Source organism: Antedon mediterranea, chromosome 1, assembly GCF_964355755.1.
Source record: "Antedon mediterranea chromosome 1, ecAntMedi1.1, whole genome shotgun sequence".
In the NCBI taxonomy this organism is placed as follows: Eukaryota; Metazoa; Echinodermata; class Crinoidea; order Comatulida; family Antedonidae; genus Antedon; species Antedon mediterranea.
Window position 1 is genome coordinate 35,566,232 of NC_092670.1, and position 20,802 is coordinate 35,587,033.

Sequence of the window (20,802 nt, forward strand, 5' to 3'; positions counted from 1 at the left end):
GTATAGTTTTTGATCTATTTTGCACATTTTGTATTTCAATCAGGAATGATTCATGATTATAATATAATGATACTTTTATTTGAAAGTAATTTACTAAAGTAATTTACTAAAATGCCAGGTCAATTATGATAAATAGCAGTTTTTAAAGTCCTCACTCGCTTTGATGTTACGCTAGGCCTAGGCAGCCAAGCACCAAGCAACACGTACCCGCGCTTCGCTCAAATTTACCGCAGTCATATTTTGAACGGGGCCCTCAATAATATTTCGTTGCCATGCGAAACAGATTTTTACTGGCTTACGAAAAACGAATACGTGTGCGTGACGTATTCGTTTTCGTTATCGTATTCGTAAGGTTGCGAAAACTCCCTATCGTATACTACACTATACTGTAAACACTACTGTATGCAATTTTTACTATTTTTTTTAGCAGCCCTATCTAAAATTCAAGAATACAATGAACAAAGAGAGTGTTAACGAAACATCTAGTCGAATAAATTGGGAGTTTACACCAAAAGATAGAAAAAAAACTTACGTAAAAGTTTTGTACAAAGTCAAGTTTGCTGAAATCACATTCGCTTGCAGTCAGCAAACATAAACAACAAATACGGTTTTGCGAAATAAAATGGACGACAGACGGTATAAGTTACAGAACGAAGTAACCGGAAATGTTTGGTTGATTCACTGGTTCAAAACGTTGGCATACAGTCAATTCAGTGAGTTTATAGTCTCCCTAAAGGGGAGAGGGTGAGGGGTTCAGCTACCGATTATAATTTGACCTAACTTAAGACTAAGAGGGTGCACCATTTATCATCTTCTCTCAATACCGTCATCTAGTTACGTCACTGATATCTTTAAACATATTTCTGTAAAAGTATACATACCATACCCTGCTGCTGTTTTCTTCTAAATTATAAGTTAGGCTGTCGGTACTTCAATTTAATTTAATGGCAATTTTTTTAAAAACTTGACGCTCCAAGTTTACGCACAATATTTTTATTTTATCATTTCTTTAATTAGGTGATCATTTAGAATAAAATGATCACCTATTGTTATTGTATCAAATCTTTGTTATTATTGTTTCTGGGCACTATTTTGTGTAACAAATATCTAAAAAAGTTTAATGTCAATGATTACCAAAATTTCACAATGTCTTTCAAATACTGTAACTTAGTCCTAATAAGCTTTTCAACGTGATCACTCATCCGTGACGTCACGTATACGCCATTTTGTGAAATAACATTATCAATCATATCTCCATAATTCATTATCACATATTAATGAAATTCACTATACATAAACTTCAGGTCAAGGGTAAAAATATTAGCAAATAAAAACGCGCGTGCACGTAGGGTCATGCGCGTGAAATTGCGCGTTAAAAATTTAAAAATCTCAAAATTAAGTTTTGATCAATTTAGAGCATCAATTAGGCCATTTGCGTGTTTCAAAAAATTACTGCGCAAAAATGCGTTTTTGCGCGCGCGATTCTTAAAAAGCGTAAAAATACGATTTTTTTTGTAGAAATCGCATTCTACTCACCATCCTTAGTACATTCACCAAATTTGAGTCTGTTCCGACTTAAAATAACGCTATACGAGCATGTTATTTTTAAAAATGACAAAATGCGCACATTAATTGCATAAAAGTGCTGAAAATGATGAAAAATAAGGCATGTTTACAATGAACGTTATTTGAGCCCGATTTTCGCACACATTTTAGTATGTGCTTGCTCAATTAATTATCTTTCTCATGAGTTGTCAACAATTTCATTTTGATGACGTCATCACGTGTAAAAACTTGAATAACGTAGGCCGTGTAATTTCACCTTCACTATATATTTGAATATTTGACAGCTCTTCAGAATTAAAGGTGACCTTGAAGATTATTACTTATTATGAAAGCTGATGAAATGTAGATATGAATTCATATAAAAATTAAGCCTATCGGATGTTGTGATGTTATCACATGGCCAGTTGAAGTTAAAAAGTAGTTTTTAAATTTCTTTAGTCAAAGTTATACAAATTTCAAAGAGCGCGCATTGCGCTTCTACGTGTCAAATTCTCTTCCAATCCTTATATTTATTTGCTCAATTCATTATCTTTTGAAATTGTCATCTTAGAGTTTATTTTGATAATTCCATCATACCAAAAATTTAGAATATGATGTGGGTCCCGTAATTTCACCTATGCTACACTGTATATAGATATAACTGTTGGTGTGGGTGTGTGTGTGTGTGTCTGTTGATCTTTATGTGTATGTGTAGTTATATGTTTACATTTATATATATAAGTATATAATCTTCTTACATGGCTTCCCAACATACAAGTTTCAATTGGATTTTTGTTTCCAATTGATCGATACTTTCTTGGGTTTTTTTTGCCTCTTTCATTTTGTATATAACTGAATCATCTTTTTATACATTATGACTTACTGTATTATATCTCTAAAAAAAAATATTTATTTAAAAAATATCAGAAATTATAATGTTTTTTACTCAAATATGAATGAAAGAAATAAATGTTTATTTGAATTTGAATATACAGTATATACTGTACATATTGTATATGGCACATAATAGGTACAACTCAGCACTATAAGTGTATATGCATCATGTCATAGCATGGCGTACATCAACTTTTTACGATCGTTAATTTCATTAAAATGATAAAAATGATCACCTATAATTCTTCAAAGTGACGAATTAAATTCTAGTTCATTTTAAATCGTTTATTTTTATAGACATATATGTATATTGTATTGTTGTAAACGTGCTAATATATCTTATTATTATTTCGTGTTTGTCGCTTATAGATAACGATATGCGATGCGTCTATTTTACTGCATTCTATGCCTATATAATATAATATATACAGTACAAACAATCGACCAGGTGTTCGAACTTGAAAGTAAGTCTCTAGAACACCGCCACGAACTAAAGTTACACTCGGCTATCCGCAATTGTAAATTCACACTTTCGAATAAATAATGATATGTTTTTTTCTATTGTTTATTACGTTTATTACGGTGAATTGTTAGTTACTCTTAAAGATGTATTGTCCTCCTGAAAAGATAATTTTACATTTTTTGTTGTTGAATATTCCATTTTAATGTCACAAACTGTAATTTAAAGCAAAAAATAGTAAAACTGGCTGCCACCCAATAGGATTTTGGTTGAATTTAAGTGAAAACAATTTGTTTTCGCTTTTTTGTACAGAACTGATTAACTTGATTAAAACTACAAAATAACCTATTCAGAGTCTGATTTAATTAATCTTAATTTTTCATGTTTTTGGGGGAACGTATATCTTTAAGCAATAACAGCGTTATACTTCAATTTAAACAAGTCTTAATTACCAATTTTACAACAGCTACGCATAAGTATTTGTTTCAAAAGCCCCTATACTAGACACACTGCAAGTCTACACAAAGTTGCAAAATAGAGGTAGGCCTACTATGGCCCTGAACTTAAAATGTATTAATTTAATAAGGAAATAATTAATATTAGAGGAATCGATGACCATGACAGAAACTAGGGTTGGCAGAATGTATTCATTTCTTCTGAGTTTACAAAACATATTTTCTCAAAAGCAAAGTGCAAAAGAAATTTCTTTTCACTTTACACAGTTTTGTTTTCGAATTGGTTGTAACCAGGAGGTACAGTCTGATTGGGTGACTGATGAATCACAACAACACTATCTGGTCTTCGTCTGCAACAGCAATAACAGCAAGCGATGCATCCACCGATGCTAGCCAATATTCCAAAGGTGAATAAAACCCTGGTAAGAGAAAAAAGAGTTTAAATAATGTAAGATACTCTCAGGAAACATATTTTTCCGCTGCACAAAACAATTCGGTAATTCGGCTCAGAGATCGGTAATCATCTGTTACATTATTCGGTAATTCGGCTCTGAGCTCGGTAATCAACTTTTACATTTCGGTAATTCGGTTCAAAACTCGGTAATCAACTTGTATTCGGTAATTCGACTCAGAGCTCGGTAATAAGATTGTACACTATTCGGTAATTCGGCTTAGAGTTCGGTAATCAACTTGTAAATTTCGGTAATTCGGCTCAGAGCTCTGTAATCAACTTGAAAATTTTGGTAATTCGGCTCAGAGCTCGGTAATATGACTGTAACTTGGCTCAGAGAGCTCGGTAATTAACTTGTAAATTTCGGTAATTCGACTCAGAGCTCCGGTAATAAGATTGTACATTATTCTGTAATTCGGCTTAGAGCTCGGTAATCAACTTGTACATTTCGGTAATTCGGCTCAAAGCTCGGTAATCAACTTATGCATTAGTCGGTATTTCGGAACAGAGCTCGGTAATCAACTTGTACATTAGTTGGTATTTCGGCTCAGAGCTCGGTAATCAACTTGTACATTTTGGTAATTCGACTCAGAGCTCGGTAATCAACTTGTACATTAGTTGGTATTTCGGCTCAGAGCTCGGTAATTAACTTGTATATTTCGGTAATTCGACTCAGAGCTCGGTAATCAACTTGTACATTAGTCGGTATTTCGGCTCAGAGCTCGGTAATCAACTTGTACCGTACATTAGTTGGTATTTCGGCTCAGAGATTGTAATCAACTTGTACATTTCGGTAATTCGCCTAAGAGCTCGGTAATCAACTTGTACATTAGTCGTTATTTCGGCTCAGAGCTCGGTAATCAACTTGTACATTTCGGTAATTCGGCTAAGAGCTCGGTAATCAACTTGTACATTAGTCGTTATTTCGGCTCAGAGCTCGGTAATCAACTTGTACATTTCGGTAATTCGGCTAAGAGCTCGGTAATCAACTTGTACATTTCGGTAATTCGGCTCAGAGCTCGGTAATCAACTTGTACATTTCGGTAATTCGACTCAGAGCTCGGTAATCAACTTGTACATTAGTTGGTATTTCGGCTCAGAGCTCGGTAATCAACTTGTACATTTCGGTCATTCGACTCAGAGCTCGGTAATCAACTTGTACATTAGTCGTTATTTCGGCTCAGAGCTCGGTAATCAACTTGTACATTTCGGTAATTCGGCTAAGAGCTCGGTAATCAACTTGTACATTTCGGTAATTCGGCTCAGAGCTCGGTAATCAACTTGTACATTAGTCGTTATTTCGGCTCAGTGCACGGTAATCAGTCAATGTAAATCATTGAATAATTTGGCCCACAGATTATTTTTAACTTCCACATTAGTTTATTCTACATTGTTGCTTATTTCTAATTTGTTTCCCTACTGCAGCAAACGGATAAAAACAACTTTTAGTTATATTAATATTTATTATTCTACCAGGGAAGAGTGAAATTCAATATTTCCTGATTCTACCAATAGCGTGACACCTTACGTTAAAGTTAAAAGATTATGTGATTTTGTATCATTTAAAAATAATAAATAACATATTGAGAGAAAGATAACTGTTTTTATGAAATAATATTACAGTAGGCCTATTAGTTGAAATTATTGTGACATTTTGTTTCCTTCAATTTTGATGAACCGCTGTTTTCTTCAGTTTTTAGTCGCGTGAAAGCGACTCTATAGTTCACTATGTCGGTCGGTCGGTCGGTCTGTCTGTCGGTCCGGTATCACTATGCGTTTTATCGCTTTCTAACCTTATCTTGATATCAGTTTAATCTAGCTAAGTCAATTTTTCACAGTATATTCCTTATGGCCAGGAATCGATGTGGTTATGTTTTCACGGTGCGCAATAAAAAATTACGCGGTCTACGCACGATTTAACGAAATCACGTTTGTAATCATATCTTCACAACCATGAATCACAATTAAATAAAATTTGGTACTCATAAATTTCAGGGCATAAATCATCATATGGCAATACAATTACGTGCGTAGCGCATATAACGCATGCGTACGCGCGCTTAAAATTTTCAAAATTTATTTTCGATGAAATAAGAGTACGTTTTAGGCAATTGTAAGCGTTTACAAAATATTGCCATGAGTGCCAGGCTACGCACGTGTAAATTAAAAAAAATATAACTGTTTTAAAACATTTCAACATTTTTAAACATGTTCAGTAATTTCGGTCAGTTGGTAGGTTGGTCGATCGGTCGGTAAACACTAAGCACGCGACTGCAGCCATCTATATGGCCTTGTTAATTTGCATATACGTTTTTGCACATTTTGGCTCTGATGATTCACCTCTCCCAATCTCAGTATAGCTTTGTTTGAGCACCAAGTACAAAGGTATATGCGAGTCAAGATTCTTATTAGTAGGAAATGAACTTGTCACTTTACCGATAATGAAAATTTATAAAATTAATGTAAAAATTATACATACCACACCCACCACAATACTCCGTCGCCGGTGGAACAACACGTTTCATATTCGCAGCAATATTCGTTACTGAAACACCTACAAATAATGAAACAAAAAATTATTTAAGGAGTGAACTAAATTCATTTTAATTTGGTCTTAGCTAAAAACAAAGTTATAAAAAAATGATTTACTCACTGGTTTATAAGGCATACCTGAAAAATAAAACAGTGTATTCAGCATATTATTATTCATTAATTTTTCAGAAAGACATATACAAGATATACATGAATAAATTAAAAGATATTATTGTAATGTTTTGCATTGTTATATGTCACCCTTCAACTTAAGGCTAGTAGGTTATATTCAATGGAAATACCCTCTAACATTAAGGGCCTTTCACACCTGTTCCGGCACGGTTCCGGTCCGGCGAATCGAACACAAAATGTTTCGTTGTTACGACGCTCCACGCGGCCAAGCACCAATCGATATGCGCGTAGCCGCGTGAAAACGAAACATTGACGTTCGATTGGATTTGCCGTCGCCGGACCGGAACCGTGCCGGAGCAGGTGTGAAAGGCCCTTAACTGGCACCGACGTTAATGGTTTTTAATTTGCACAGCGCATAATACAAATAGTCTCTATGCGCTGTGGACTCGTGTTACACTTTTCAACATGCTTCTCCCCAAGTCGCGATTTTGTTTTCGTACATAAATTGTGGAACCCCTTATGTGAAAGATAGCCGAACTATACTTCCTAAATATAACTAAACCAAACTGTGGGATTTATAGAAAATCAGTTTGTAGCGCGTACCCAATAACTACGTCAGTTGCTAACCCGGATGTTGAACGAGTGTGAATAATGTCGTAGATTGAAAAGGACTGTATAGGCCCTAAAGAAACTTAATGAATGCTAATCAGTACCAGTATGATATTTTACAACTCCCTGGTATGATGTATGTTTAGTTAGTAATGATTGTATTTTGACTGGTCGAATGTATGACAGTAGGCGTATGCTAGGGATTTGCCTGACAAACAGTGAGTTATTGAACAAATGTTAAACAATAATGTTATAATAGCCGTTCAGTCATAACGTGTAAGTTATGACTTATATTTAATGCTTTCAGATTTGAATGAAATCTTTTTTCTGAATAAATCATCTCAAACACAGGCGAATCTCAGTGCTTATTGTTCGTTATAAAAGATACTTTAATCCTTACACTAACCCTCTAAATAATCTCTATCTCACTATAAAATAAAAGAAGTTGTTCATGAGATTCAAACCCAATACGTCGACATTCAAATTGTCTGGACTACACAGACGGCTCGAATTGTAGTTAGCTCAATTCTTACGCACACCTTATGGATTATGACTAAAGAATATTCATTCATATTTTGTGACTTTTCATGAGGGATCCCCAACTTATGTACGAAAAGAAATATCTCCCCCTGTGCGAGGAGGCCTATTCTCCTTGAAAACAATGTTGTTAAACATTAATTTAACAGCAAATGACATTAAATAAGCCATGGAAAGGTCACGTGCACAAGAGGCCTACCCAGGAAAGGAAACAAGTGGAAAAAGTTTACAAGAAACTGGATGTGCCACAATGTATGCAAATCTACAGACACATTATTAATAATGACGTATACTTTCCACGAGCTTATCAGATAATCTAATAAATTCTTCGGAGCCAACAGTACCAAGGAAGAAACGTTTAACCTCTTTAATTCTCTGAGGTGTGGGGTTATTTAATTCTACGAGAAACTTGAATGTATACAACAATGCAAATCTACAGACACATTAATGACGTGTCATGACATGACATGACATGACGAGTTTTATCAGATACCGTAATCTATATTGTTTTGACAATACTTGTAACATGACCACACAGTGTTGATTTTGACATTTTGACCCTAAACCAAAGAATATATCACCTATACAGGTACTAACTGTTGAAGCATTGAACAGAAGGAGTTTGAGGAAAGAAAGTCGGGAATATCGAGATATTTAATGAACGGAGGGAATACATAATAATAATATTAATAAAATCTTTATTTTAAAACGGAGACTCGTTCACAACAAAATGTCCTTCCACGAGGCCGTATGAAAGAAATAAAACTACAATATCACAATTATCAAACTGATAAACTAACAAGAAAATTATACATTTTTATATTAATGAATTAATATATTTTCTAGTTAGTAGATAAAATTAAAACAGAAAAGCTAAACAATTATAAAACTCACCACAACAAAACAGGCTTAAATTAAGGAGAAATTAATCTTTTGAAATTGTTTAGGGAAAGAGCATTTTTTTGTATTACATGTATATCAATTTCGTTCCAAATTTTTGCTCCACGGTAGGAAAAACTTTTTTTTATATTCTGTGTCTGGCTTTACTAGACATAGGTCATTTTTAGATCTTGTATCAGTTTGAACACACTAGCCTGGGAAACATGATCTGGAGAAACTTCTTTGGATAAGATTCAATTTCTTGTAGATACATTATTATTGATATTATATTGTTTAAGGTTTTACAGTATTTTCATGGGGAAAATAAATACGTTAATATAAGTGTTTTCGATCATACTCATGAGTGCTGAGGATCGGAGAGGACGATCAAAGCATATTGATCCGAACGTCAAGAAACAATTCTTTTCAGCATATAAAATTGGTTGTAACCAAACGAATCTTACTATAGCAACAATCAGATGGTTCCAGATGAGTGATTTGTAGATGACACCAAATGCATAGTCAATTTAAAATTATATTGTATAATTATGCACTTTTTTTAAAATTTCACATGGAAGTAATTTAAAGCCAGAAAAAGAATATTAGCTGGTTTAGTCAGAAAAAAAATGCAAACTTCGTTGGTAGAGGGTTTGTTTTCGTTCGAGGTTTCTGAATTTTATGTTATAGTGAGGAAATCGAATATACTATACTACTTTACTAGAACTTAATCATAATCATACTAATTAATTTTATATTCTATATATAATGTTAAATTAAAAGATCTCGATGTGATTTTAAATAAAATAAAATTAGTCTTACGTAGTCTCCAAGAACATTTGGAATACAAACAACCATAAACAATGTCAACAGTCTGAACATCTTGATCAGTCTAAAAATGAATTGACGGAAGATTAAAGGGGTGTCTAGAAAACTTAGATCTAGAAAACTCAGATCTCAGATATATCTGAGTTTTCTAGATCTAGAAAAATGGAACTAGAAAACTCAGATCATCATTGATTGGTTGGTAGGTCATTTGGATCGTTCCATTATTAATCAGCAGGTAGGTCATTTGAAATACTAGAAGTATTATTAAAACTGATTACTGTGTACGTTTTCTTACTAATATTATTGTAACATGTAGAAGCCGCCTACGGCTTAAATCATAAAGAAAATACAGTGCATGTTACCGTTAAAATGTAGGCATGTACGAGTTGGTGTGGGTGGGTACGAGTTGGTTGAGGTATGAGTTAGCCAAGTTGGAAATAGGTACGAGTTATTTTGGGTACGAGTCGACCACTTCTAGTCTAGTACTGTAGGACCAGGCCTACTCTTCGCGATACATCGCGATAGCGCCCACACGTTGAGCCTTGAATTGAGTTTGCTTAGCTAGGCCTAAATGCTAAGCCTACATTTTAAAAGGTGTATAGTATTATTATTAGTAAGAAAACGTATAATACTGTGTAGTATTTAATATATGCTACCCCTCTAATAACAATGGAACGATCCATTTGATGATCTGGGTTTTCTAGTTCCATTTTGGAACTAGAAAACTCAGATATTGAGATCTGAGTTTTCTAGATCTGAGTTTTCTAGACACCCAGATTAAAGGGGTGTCACGAAACCTAAGACCACGGAAGCTAAGACCCCCTAAGACACAAGATTTACTCAACGAGCGAAAATAATGTGAGTTTATCTATGTTTTGCGGTAGTATTTAATTATATTTATGGTAATAAATACTGTGTTTAAAATTATGTATGGATAAACAAGTATTGTTTTTAAGCTGTAGTATATCTTAGAATTTGTTATTTTAGGTCTTGGGTCTTAGCTTTCGTGATCTTAGGTCTTAGGTTCAGAGACAGAGAGGAAACCACAAACCAAACGAAAGTTGCCTAAGCTTCTGGTAAATGCTTTGTAGCATTCACAAATTAAAGATTAATTAAATCCGACTTTGAATATGTTGTTGTAGTTTTAATAAAGTTAATCACTTCAATAGATAAAAAACGAAAAAAAATCATGTTTTAATTTATAAAATAACAAAATAAATTTTAAAATTCAACCAAAAATTCATTGGCTGGCAGCCAAATTTGACCATTTTTTTGCTTTAAATTAGATTTTTTCAGGTAAATACATTTGTTTGTCGTTGAAGAACTATTGTGTTACATTAAAATAGAATATTCAACAAAAAGAATTATTTTTTCAGAAGGGCAATACATCTTTAATAATAATAATAATGATATTTATTTGGCAAAAGTTCTTAAAAGTACGTTTTACATTTCATATTGCCAGGAGCAAGTAATAGGCATGAGCCCAAACAGAAAACTGCTCTTACTCCATCAATACAAAAAAACAAAACAAAAAACAAAACTATCTAGCTTAGTACAAATTAATTAAAAACAAAACAAAGTTATAATGAAATACACCAATTAAGAATAAGCTGCATTGAATAAACATCATAAACAATTTAATATTTTGAGATCAAATGTTTGGTGAGTTGGGTTTTAAAGTCTGAAATTGTAGCTCATTGTTTAACTTCATTCAGAAGTTGATCTCATAGTCTAGGAAAAATAACAAACGATGAATATAAACATGTATTGACCTATAGTCTTACAATGTATTAAACGCCCTTCCCACCTCTGACGCTTGATCTCACAAGCTCATTAAAGGAAATGGGAGGGTATACACTTTAAATATATCTTTTTCAATTTAGATTGAATGAACTCTACATTACATTCAACACCTTTTCTGTAACTATAGTTAAATTATGTTTTAACGTTTACTCATGGAGGTGTAAATTATTACCTCCATGGTTGATTTTTGTTATTTGATACTCAGACTTTTACATATTATAGCCTACTTAATGTTCGGAGAGAGTCATTCAGATTATTTTCAAAGAGTAGGCCTATATAACATTAAACCTAGACCGGCGTGAAGTTAGTTACTTATTCCTTATTCGATATTCAATTTTTTTTGTGAAGTTGGATCCTTATTCGACATTCACATTCACATGTATGGGGCGCAATAATGTAATATTTTAATTAAATAATTTTATACTTACGGCTTAGATTAATTAGGGCTATGATTTATAGGGCTATAACTTCGTTATAAACGGCATGGTTCGGGATGACGATACATGGGTTCGGGCTAGTAGGGTCCAGTCGTTTCAGAAAAATACCACTTGCCCCGGTCCATGTCGTCTAGCTGCCATTTTACGCCATTTTAAAACCTTACTACAATTTAACGTTTTTTAAAATAAAAAATGCAATATAACCGGATGATTTATAGGGCTATAATTACGTGATAAACGGCATGGACCGGGATGACAATACATGGGTTGGGGCAAGTAGGGTCCAGTCAATTCAGAAAAATACCACTTGCCCCGGTCCATGCCGTCTAGCTGCCATTTTACGCCATTTTGAAAAGTTACCACAATTTAAGTTTTTTTTTTATAAAAAATGCAATATAACCGTATGATTTATAGGGCTATAATTACGTTATAAACGGCATGGACCGGGATGACAATACATGGGTTGGGGCAAGTAGGGTCCAGTCAATTCAGAAAAATACCACTTGCCCCGGTCCATGCCGTCTAGCTGCCATTTTACGCCATTTTGAAAAGTTACCACAATTTAAGTTTTTTTTTTATAAAAAATGCAATATAACCGTATGATTTATAGGGCTATAATTACGTTATAAACGGCATGGACCGGGATGACGATACATGGGTTGGGGCTAGTAGGGTCCTGTCGTTTCAGAAAAATACCACTTGCCTCGGTCCATGCCGTCTAGCTGTCATTTTACGCCATTTTAAAACGTTACTGCAATTTAACGTTTTTTTAAATAAAAAATGCAATATAACAGGATGATATATAGGGCTATAATTACGTTATAAACGGCATGGACCGGAATGACGATACATGGGTTGGGGCAAGTAGGGTCCAGTCATTTCAGAAAAATACCACTTGCCCCGATCCATGCCGTCTAGCTGTCATTTTACGCCATTTTAAAACGTTACCGTTACTACAATTTAATTTTTTAAAATAAAAAATGCAATATAACCGAATGATTTAAAGGGCTATAATTACGTTATAAACGGCATGGACCGGAATGACGATACATGGGTTGGGGCTAGTAGGGTCCAGTAGTTTAAGAAAAATACCACTTGACCCGGTCCATGCCGTCTAGCTGCCATTTCACGCCATTTTAAAACCTTACTACAATTTCACGTTTTAAAAAAAATTGCAATATAACCGGATGAAATATAGGGCTATAATTACGTTATAAACGGCATGGACCGCGATGACGATACATGGGTTGGGGCGAGTAGGGTCCAGTTATTTCAGAAAAATACCTCTTACCCTGGTCCATGCCGTCTAGCTGTCATTTTACGCCATTTTAAAACGTTACTACAATTTAAGGTTTTCATAAAAAATGCAATGTAAACGTATGATTTATAGGGCTATAATTACGTTATAAACGGCATGGACCGGGATGACGATACATGGGTTGGGGCTAGTATGGTCCAGTCAATTCAGAAAAATACCACTTGCCCCGGTCCATGCCGTCTAGCTATCATGTTACGCCATTTTAAAACGTTACTACAATTTAACGTTTTTTTTATAAAAAATGCAATATAACCGAATGATTTATAGGGCTATAATTACGTTATAAACGGCATGGACCGGGATGACGATACATGGGTTGGGGCAAGTAGGGTCCAGTCAATTCAGAAAAATACCACTTGCCCCGGTCCATGCCGTCTAGCTATCATTTTACGCCATTTTAAAACGTTACTACAATTTAACGTTTTTTTTAATAAAAAATGCAATATAACCGAATGATTTATAGGGCTATAATTACGTTATAAACGTAAGTGGTATTTTTCCGAAATGACTAGACCCTACTCGTCCCAACCCATGCATCGTCATCCCGGTCCATGCCGTTTATAACGTAATTATAGCCCTATAAATCATACGTTTATAGTGCATTTTTTAATTTTAAAAACCTTAAATTGTAGTAACCTTTTAAAATGGCGTAAAATGACAGCTAGACGGCATGGACCGGGGCAAGTGGTATTTTTCTGAATTGACTGGACCCTACTTGCCCCAACCCATGTATCGTCATCCCGGTCCATGCCGTTTATAACGTAATTATAGCCCTATAAATCATTCGGTTATATTGCATTTTAAAAAAAAATAAACGTTAAATTGTAGTAACGTTTTAAAATGGCGTAAAATGACAGCTAGACGGCATGGACCGGGGCAAGTGGTATTTTTCTGACACGACTGGACCATACTAGCCCCAACACATGTATTGTCATCCCGGTCCATGCCGTTTATAACGTAATTATAGCCCTATAAATCATTCGGTTATATTGCATTTTTTATTTAAAAAAACTTAAATTGTAGTAACGTTTTAAAATGTCGTAAAATGAAAGCTAGACGGCATGGGCCGGGGCAAGTGGCATTTTTCCGAAATGACTAGACCCTACTCGTCCCAACCCATGCATCGTCATCCCGGTCCATGCCGTTTATAACGTAATTATAGCCCTATAAATCATACGTTTATAGTGCATTTTTTATTTTTAAAAACGTTAAATTGTAGTAACGTTTTAAAATGGGGTAAAATGACAGCTAGACGGCATGGACCGGGGCAAGTGGTACTTTTCTATAATGACTGGATCCTACTCGCACCAACCCATGTATCTTCATACCGGTCCATGCCGTTTATAACGTAATTATAGCCCTATATATCATCCGGTTATATTGCATTTTTTATAAAAAAGTTAAATTGTAGTAACGTTTTAAAATGGCGTGAAATGGCCGCTAGACGGCATGGACCGGGTCAAGTGGTATTTTTCTGAAACGACTGGACCCTACTAGCCCCAACCCATGTATCGTCATCCCGGTCCATGCCGTTTATAACGTAATTATAGCCCTATAAACCATTCGGTTATATTGCATTTTTTATTAAAAAAAACGTTAAATTGTAGTAACGTTTTAAAATGTCGTAAAATGATAGCTAGACGGCATGGACCGGGGCAAGTGGTATTTTTCTGAATTGACTGGACCCTACTTGCCCCAACCCATGTATCGTCATCCCGGTCCATGCCGTTTATAACGTAATTATAACCCTATAAATCCTATGTTTACATTGCATTTTTTATGAAAACCTTAAATTTTAGTAACGTTTTAAAATGGCGTAAAATGACAGCTAGCTAGACGGCATGGACCGGAGTAAGAGGTATTTTTCTTAAATGACTGAACCCTACTCGCCCCAACCCATGTATCGTCATCCCGGTCCATGCCGTTTATAACGTAATTATAGCCCTATATTTCATCAGGTTATATTGCATTTTTTATAAAAACGTTAAATTGTAGTAAGGTTTTAAAATGGCGTGAAATGGCAGCTAGACGGCATGGACCGGGTCAAGTGGTATTTTTCTTAAACCCTACTAGCCCCAACCCATGTATCGTCATTCCGGTCCATGCCGTTTATAACGTAATTATAGCCCTATAAATCATTCGGTTATATTGCATTTTGTATTTTAAAAAATTAAATTGTAGTAACGGTAACGTTTTAAAATGGCTTAAAATGACAGCTAGACGGCATGGACCGGGGCAAGTGGTATTTTTCTGAAATGACTGGACCCTACTAGCCCCAACCCATGTATCGTCATTCCGGTCCATGCCGTTTATAACGTAATTATAGCCCTATATATCATCCTTTTATATTGCATTTTTTATTTAAAAAAACCTTAAATTGTAGTAACGTTTTAAAATGGCGTAAAATGATAGCTAGACGGCATGGACCGGGGCAAGTGGTATTTTTCTGAATTGACTGGACCCTACTAGCCCCAACCCATGTATCGTCATCCCGGTCCATGCCGTTTATAACGTAATTATAGCCCTAATCATTCGGTTATATTGCATTTTTATTTAAAAAAAACGTTAGATTGTAGTAACGTTTTAAAATGGCGTAAAATGATAGCTAGACGGCATGGACCGGGGCAAGTGGTATTTTTCTGAATTGACTGGACCCTACTTGCCCCAACCCATGTATCGTCATCCCGGTCCATGCCGTTTATAACGTAATTATAGCCCTATACATCATACGTTTACATTGCATTTTTTATGAAAACCTTAAATTGTAGTCACGTTTTAAAATGGCGTAAAATGACAGCTAGACGGCATGGACCGGGGCAAGTGGTATTTTTCCGAAATGACTAGACCCTACTCGTCCCAACCCATGCATCGTCATCCCGGTCCATGCCGTTTATAACGTAATTATAGCCCTATAAATCATTCGGTTATATTGCATTTTAAAAAAAAATAAACGTTAAATTGTAGTAACGTTTTAAAATGGCGTAAAATGACAGCTAGACGGCATGGACCGGGGCAAGTGGTATTTTTCTGACACGACTGGACCATACTAGCCCCAACACATGTATTGTCATCCCGGTCCATGCCGTTTATAACGTAATTATAGCCCTATAAATCATTCGGTTATATTGCATTTTTTATTTAAAAAAACTTAAATTGTAGTAACGTTTTAAAATGTCGTAAAATGAAAGCTAGACGGCATGGGCCGGGGCAAGTGGCATTTTTCCGAAATGACTAGACCCTACTCGTCCCAACCCATGCATCGTCATCCCGGTCCATGCCGTTTATAACGTAATTATAGCCCTATAAATCATACGTTTATAGTGCATTTTTTATTTTTAAAAACGTTAAATTGTAGTAACGTTTTAAAATGGGGTAAAATGACAGCTAGACGGCATGGACCGGGGCAAGTGGTACTTTTCTATAATGACTGGATCCTACTCGCACCAACCCATGTATCTTCATACCGGTCCATGCCGTTTATAACGTAATTATAGCCCTATATATCATCCGGTTATATTGCATTTTTTATAAAAAAGTTAAATTGTAGTAACGTTTTAAAATGGCGTGAAATGGCCGCTAGACGGCATGGACCGGGTCAAGTGGTATTTTTCTGAAACGACTGGACCCTACTAGCCCCAACCCATGTATCGTCATCCCGGTCCATGCCGTTTATAACGTAATTATAGCCCTATAAACCATTCGGTTATATTGCATTTTTTATTAAAAAAAACGTTAAATTGTAGTAACGTTTTAAAATGTCGTAAAATGATAGCTAGACGGCATGGACCGGGGCAAGTGGTATTTTTCTGAATTGACTGGACCCTACTTGCCCCAACCCATGTATCGTCATCCCGGTCCATGCCGTTTATAACGTAATTATAACCCTATAAATCCTATGTTTACATTGCATTTTTTATGAAAACCTTAAATTTTAGTAACGTTTTAAAATGGCGTAAAATGACAGCTAGCTAGACGGCATGGACCGGAGTAAGAGGTATTTTTCTTAAATGACTGAACCCTACTCGCCCCAACCCATGTATCGTCATCCCGGTCCATGCCGTTTATAACGTAATTATAGCCCTATATTTCATCAGGTTATATTGCATTTTTTATAAAAACGTTAAATTGTAGTAAGGTTTTAAAATGGCGTGAAATGGCAGCTAGACGGCATGGACCGGGTCAAGTGGTATTTTTCTTAAACCCTACTAGCCCCAACCCATGTATCGTCATTCCGGTCCATGCCGTTTATAACGTAATTATAGCCCTATAAATCATTCGGTTATATTGCATTTTGTATTTTAAAAAATTAAATTGTAGTAACGGTAACGTTTTAAAATGGCTTAAAATGACAGCTAGACGGCATGGACCGGGGCAAGTGGTATTTTTCTGAAATGACTGGACCCTACTAGCCCCAACCCATGTATCGTCATTCCGGTCCATGCCGTTTATAACGTAATTATAGCCCTATATATCATCCTTTTATATTGCATTTTTTATTTAAAAAAACCTTAAATTGTAGTAACGTTTTAAAATGGCGTAAAATGATAGCTAGACGGCATGGACCGGGGCAAGTGGTATTTTTCTGAATTGACTGGACCCTACTAGCCCCAACCCATGTATCGTCATCCCGGTCCATGCCGTTTATAACGTAATTATAGCCCTAATCATTCGGTTATATTGCATTTTTATTTAAAAAAAACGTTAGATTGTAGTAACGTTTTAAAATGGCGTAAAATGATAGCTAGACGGCATGGACCGGGGCAAGTGGTATTTTTCTGAATTGACTGGACCCTACTTGCCCCAACCCATGTATCGTCATCCCGGTCCATGCCGTTTATAACGTAATTATAGCCCTATACATCATACGTTTACATTGCATTTTTTATGAAAACCTTAAATTGTAGTCACGTTTTAAAATGGCGTAAAATGACAGCTAGACGGCATGGACCGGGGCAAGTGGTATTTTTCCGAAATGACTAGACCCTACTCGTCCCAACCCATGCATCGTCATCCCGGTCCATGCCGTTTATAACGTAATTATAGCCCTATAAATCATACTTTATAGTGCATTTTTTAATTTTAAAAACCTTAAATTGTAGTAACCTTTTAAAATGGCGTAAAATGACAGCTAGACGGCATGGACCGGGGCAAGTGGTATTTTTCTGACACGACTGGACCATACTAGCCCCAACACATGTATTGTCATCCCGGTCCATGCCGTTTATAACGTAATTATAGCCCTATAAATCATTCGGTTATATTGCATTTTTTATTTAAAAAAACTTAAATTGTAGTAACGTTTTAAAATGTCGTAAAATGAAAGCTAGACGGCATGGGCCGGGGCAAGTGGCATTTTTCCGAAATGACTAGACCCTACTCGTCCCAACCCATGCATCGTCATCCCGGTCCATGCCGTTTATAACGTAATTATAGCCCTATAAATCATACGTTTATAGTGCATTTTTTATTTTTAAAAACGTTAAATTGTAGTAACGTTTTAAAATGGGGTAAAATGACAGCTAGACGGCATGGACCGGGGCAAGTGGTACTTTTCTTTAATGACTGGATCCTACTCGCACCAACCCATGTATCTTCATACCGGTCCATGCCGTTTATAACGTAATTATAGCCCTATATATCATCCGGTTATATTGCATTTTTTATAAAAAAGTTAAATTGTAGTAACGTTTTAAAATGGCGTGAAATGGCCGCTAGACGGCATGGACCGGGTCAAGTGGTATTTTTCTGAAACGACTGGACCCTACTAGCCCCAACCCATGTATCGTCATCCCGGTCCAAACCGTTTATAACGTAATTATAGCCCTATACATCATACGTTTACATTGCATTTTTTATGAAAACCTTAAATTGTAGTCACGTTTTAAAATGGCGTAAAATGACAGCTAGACGGCATGGACCGGGGTAAGAGGTATTTTTTTTAAATGACTGGTGGACCCTACTCGCCCCAACCCATGTATCGTCATCCCGGTCCATGCCGTTTATAACGTAATTATAGCCCTATTATATCATGCGTTTATATTGCATTTTTTTTTTTTAAAACGTTAAATTGTAGTAACGTTTTAAAATGGAGTAAAATGACAGCTAGACGGCATGGACCGGGGCAAGTGGTATTTTTCCAAAATGACTAGACCCTACTCGTCCCAACCCATGCATCGTCATCCCGGTCCATGCTGTTTGTAACGTAATTATAGCCCTATAAATCATACGTTTATAGTGCATTTTTTATTTTTAAAAACCTTAAATTGTAGTAACCTTTTAAAATGGCGTAAAATGACAGCTAGACGGCATGGACCGGGGCAAGTGGTACTTTTCTATAATGACTGGACCCTACTCGCACCAACCCATGTATCGTCATCCCGGTCCATGCCGTTTATAACGTAATTATAGCCCTATATATCATCCGGTTATATTGAATTTTTTATAAAAAAAAGTTAAATTGTAGTAACGTTTTAAAATGGGGTGAAATGGCCGCTAGACGGCATGGACCGGGTCAAGTGGTATTTTTCTGAAACGACTGGACCCTACTAGCCCCAACCCATGTATCGTCATTCCGGTCCATGCCGTTTATAACGTAATTATAGCCCTATAAACCATTCGGTTATATTGCATTTTTTATTTAAAAAAAACGTTAAATTGTAGTAACGTTTTAAAATGGCGTAAAATGATAGCTAGACGGCATGGACCGGGGCAAGTGGTATTTTTCTGAATTGACTGGACCCTACTTGCCCCAACCCATGTATCGTCATCCCGGTCCATGCCGTTTATAACGTAATTATAGCCCTATAAATCATATGTTTACATTGCATTTTTTATGAAAACCTTAAATTGTAGTAACGTTTTAAAATGGCGTTTAATGACAGCTAGACTGCATGGACCGGGGTAAGAGGTATTTTTCTTAAATGACTGGACCCTACTCGCCCCAACCCATGTATCGTCATCCCTGTCCATGCCGTTTATAACGTAATTATAGCCCTATATTTCATCAGGTTATATTGCATTTTTTATAAAAACGTTAAATTGTAGTAAGGTTTTAAAATGGCGTGAAATGGCAGCTAGACGGCATGGACCGGGTCAAGTGGTATTTTTCTGAAACTACTGGACACTACTAGCCCCAACCCATGTATCGTCATCCCGGTCCATGCCGTTTATAACGTAATTATAGCCCTATAAATCATTCGGTTATATTGCATTTTGTATTTTAAAAAATTAAATTGTAGTAACAGTAACGTTTTAAAATGGCTTAAAATGACAGCTAGACGGCATGGATCGGGGCAAGTGGTATTTTTCTGAAATGAATTGACCCTACTCGCCCCAACCCATGTATCGTTATCCCGGTCCATGCCGTTTATAACGTAATTATAGCCCTATATATCATCCTGTTATATTGCATTTTTTATTTAAAAAAACGTTAAATTGTAGTAACATTTTGAAATGGCGTAAAATGATAGCTAGACGGCATGGACCGGAGCAAGTGGTATTTTTCTGAATTGACTGGACCCTACTTGCCCCAACCGATGTATCGTCATCCCGGTCCATGCCGTTTATAACGTAATTATAGCCCTATAAACCATTCGGTTATATTGCATTTTTTATTTAAAAAAACGTTAAATTGTAGTAACGTTTTAAAATGGAGTAAAATGACAGCTAGACGGCATGGACCGGGGCAAGTGGTATTTTTCCAAAATGACTAGACCCTACTCGTCCCAACCCATGCATCGTCATCCCGGTCCATGCCGTTTATAACGCAATTATAGCCCTATAAATCATACGTTTATAGTGCATTTTTTAATTTTAAAAACCTTAAATTGTAGTAACCTTTTAAAATGGCGTAAAATGACAGCTAGACGGCATGGACCGGGGCAAGTGGTACTTTTCTATAATGACTGGACCCTACTCGCACCAAC

The 20,802-nt window shown here is 35.8% G+C and overlaps 1 protein-coding gene across 2 annotated transcripts in view; it reads right to left on the reverse strand.

The window, feature by feature from the left end:
• The window catches only part of LOC140045326 (uncharacterized), a 32,267-nt gene that overhangs the window by 4,905 nt on the left and 6,560 nt on the right, over positions 1–20,802 (reverse strand). Inside the window, exons 2-5 of one of the 2 annotated variants that reach the window (XM_072090296.1) lie at positions 9,314–9,383; positions 6,459–6,475; positions 6,285–6,359; positions 533–3,773 (exon numbers count right to left, since the gene is read on the reverse strand). In XM_072090296.1, coding sequence (XP_071946397.1) covers positions 3,614–3,773; positions 6,285–6,359; positions 6,459–6,475; positions 9,314–9,373 — 312 coding nt within the window. In that variant the 5' untranslated portion in view covers positions 9,374–9,383 and the 3' untranslated portion in view covers positions 533–3,613. Of the gene's footprint in view, positions 1–532; positions 3,774–6,284; positions 6,360–6,458; positions 6,476–9,313; positions 9,384–20,802 lie in introns of those variants that run through there. The other variant, XM_072090217.1, reaches the window with a different exon arrangement.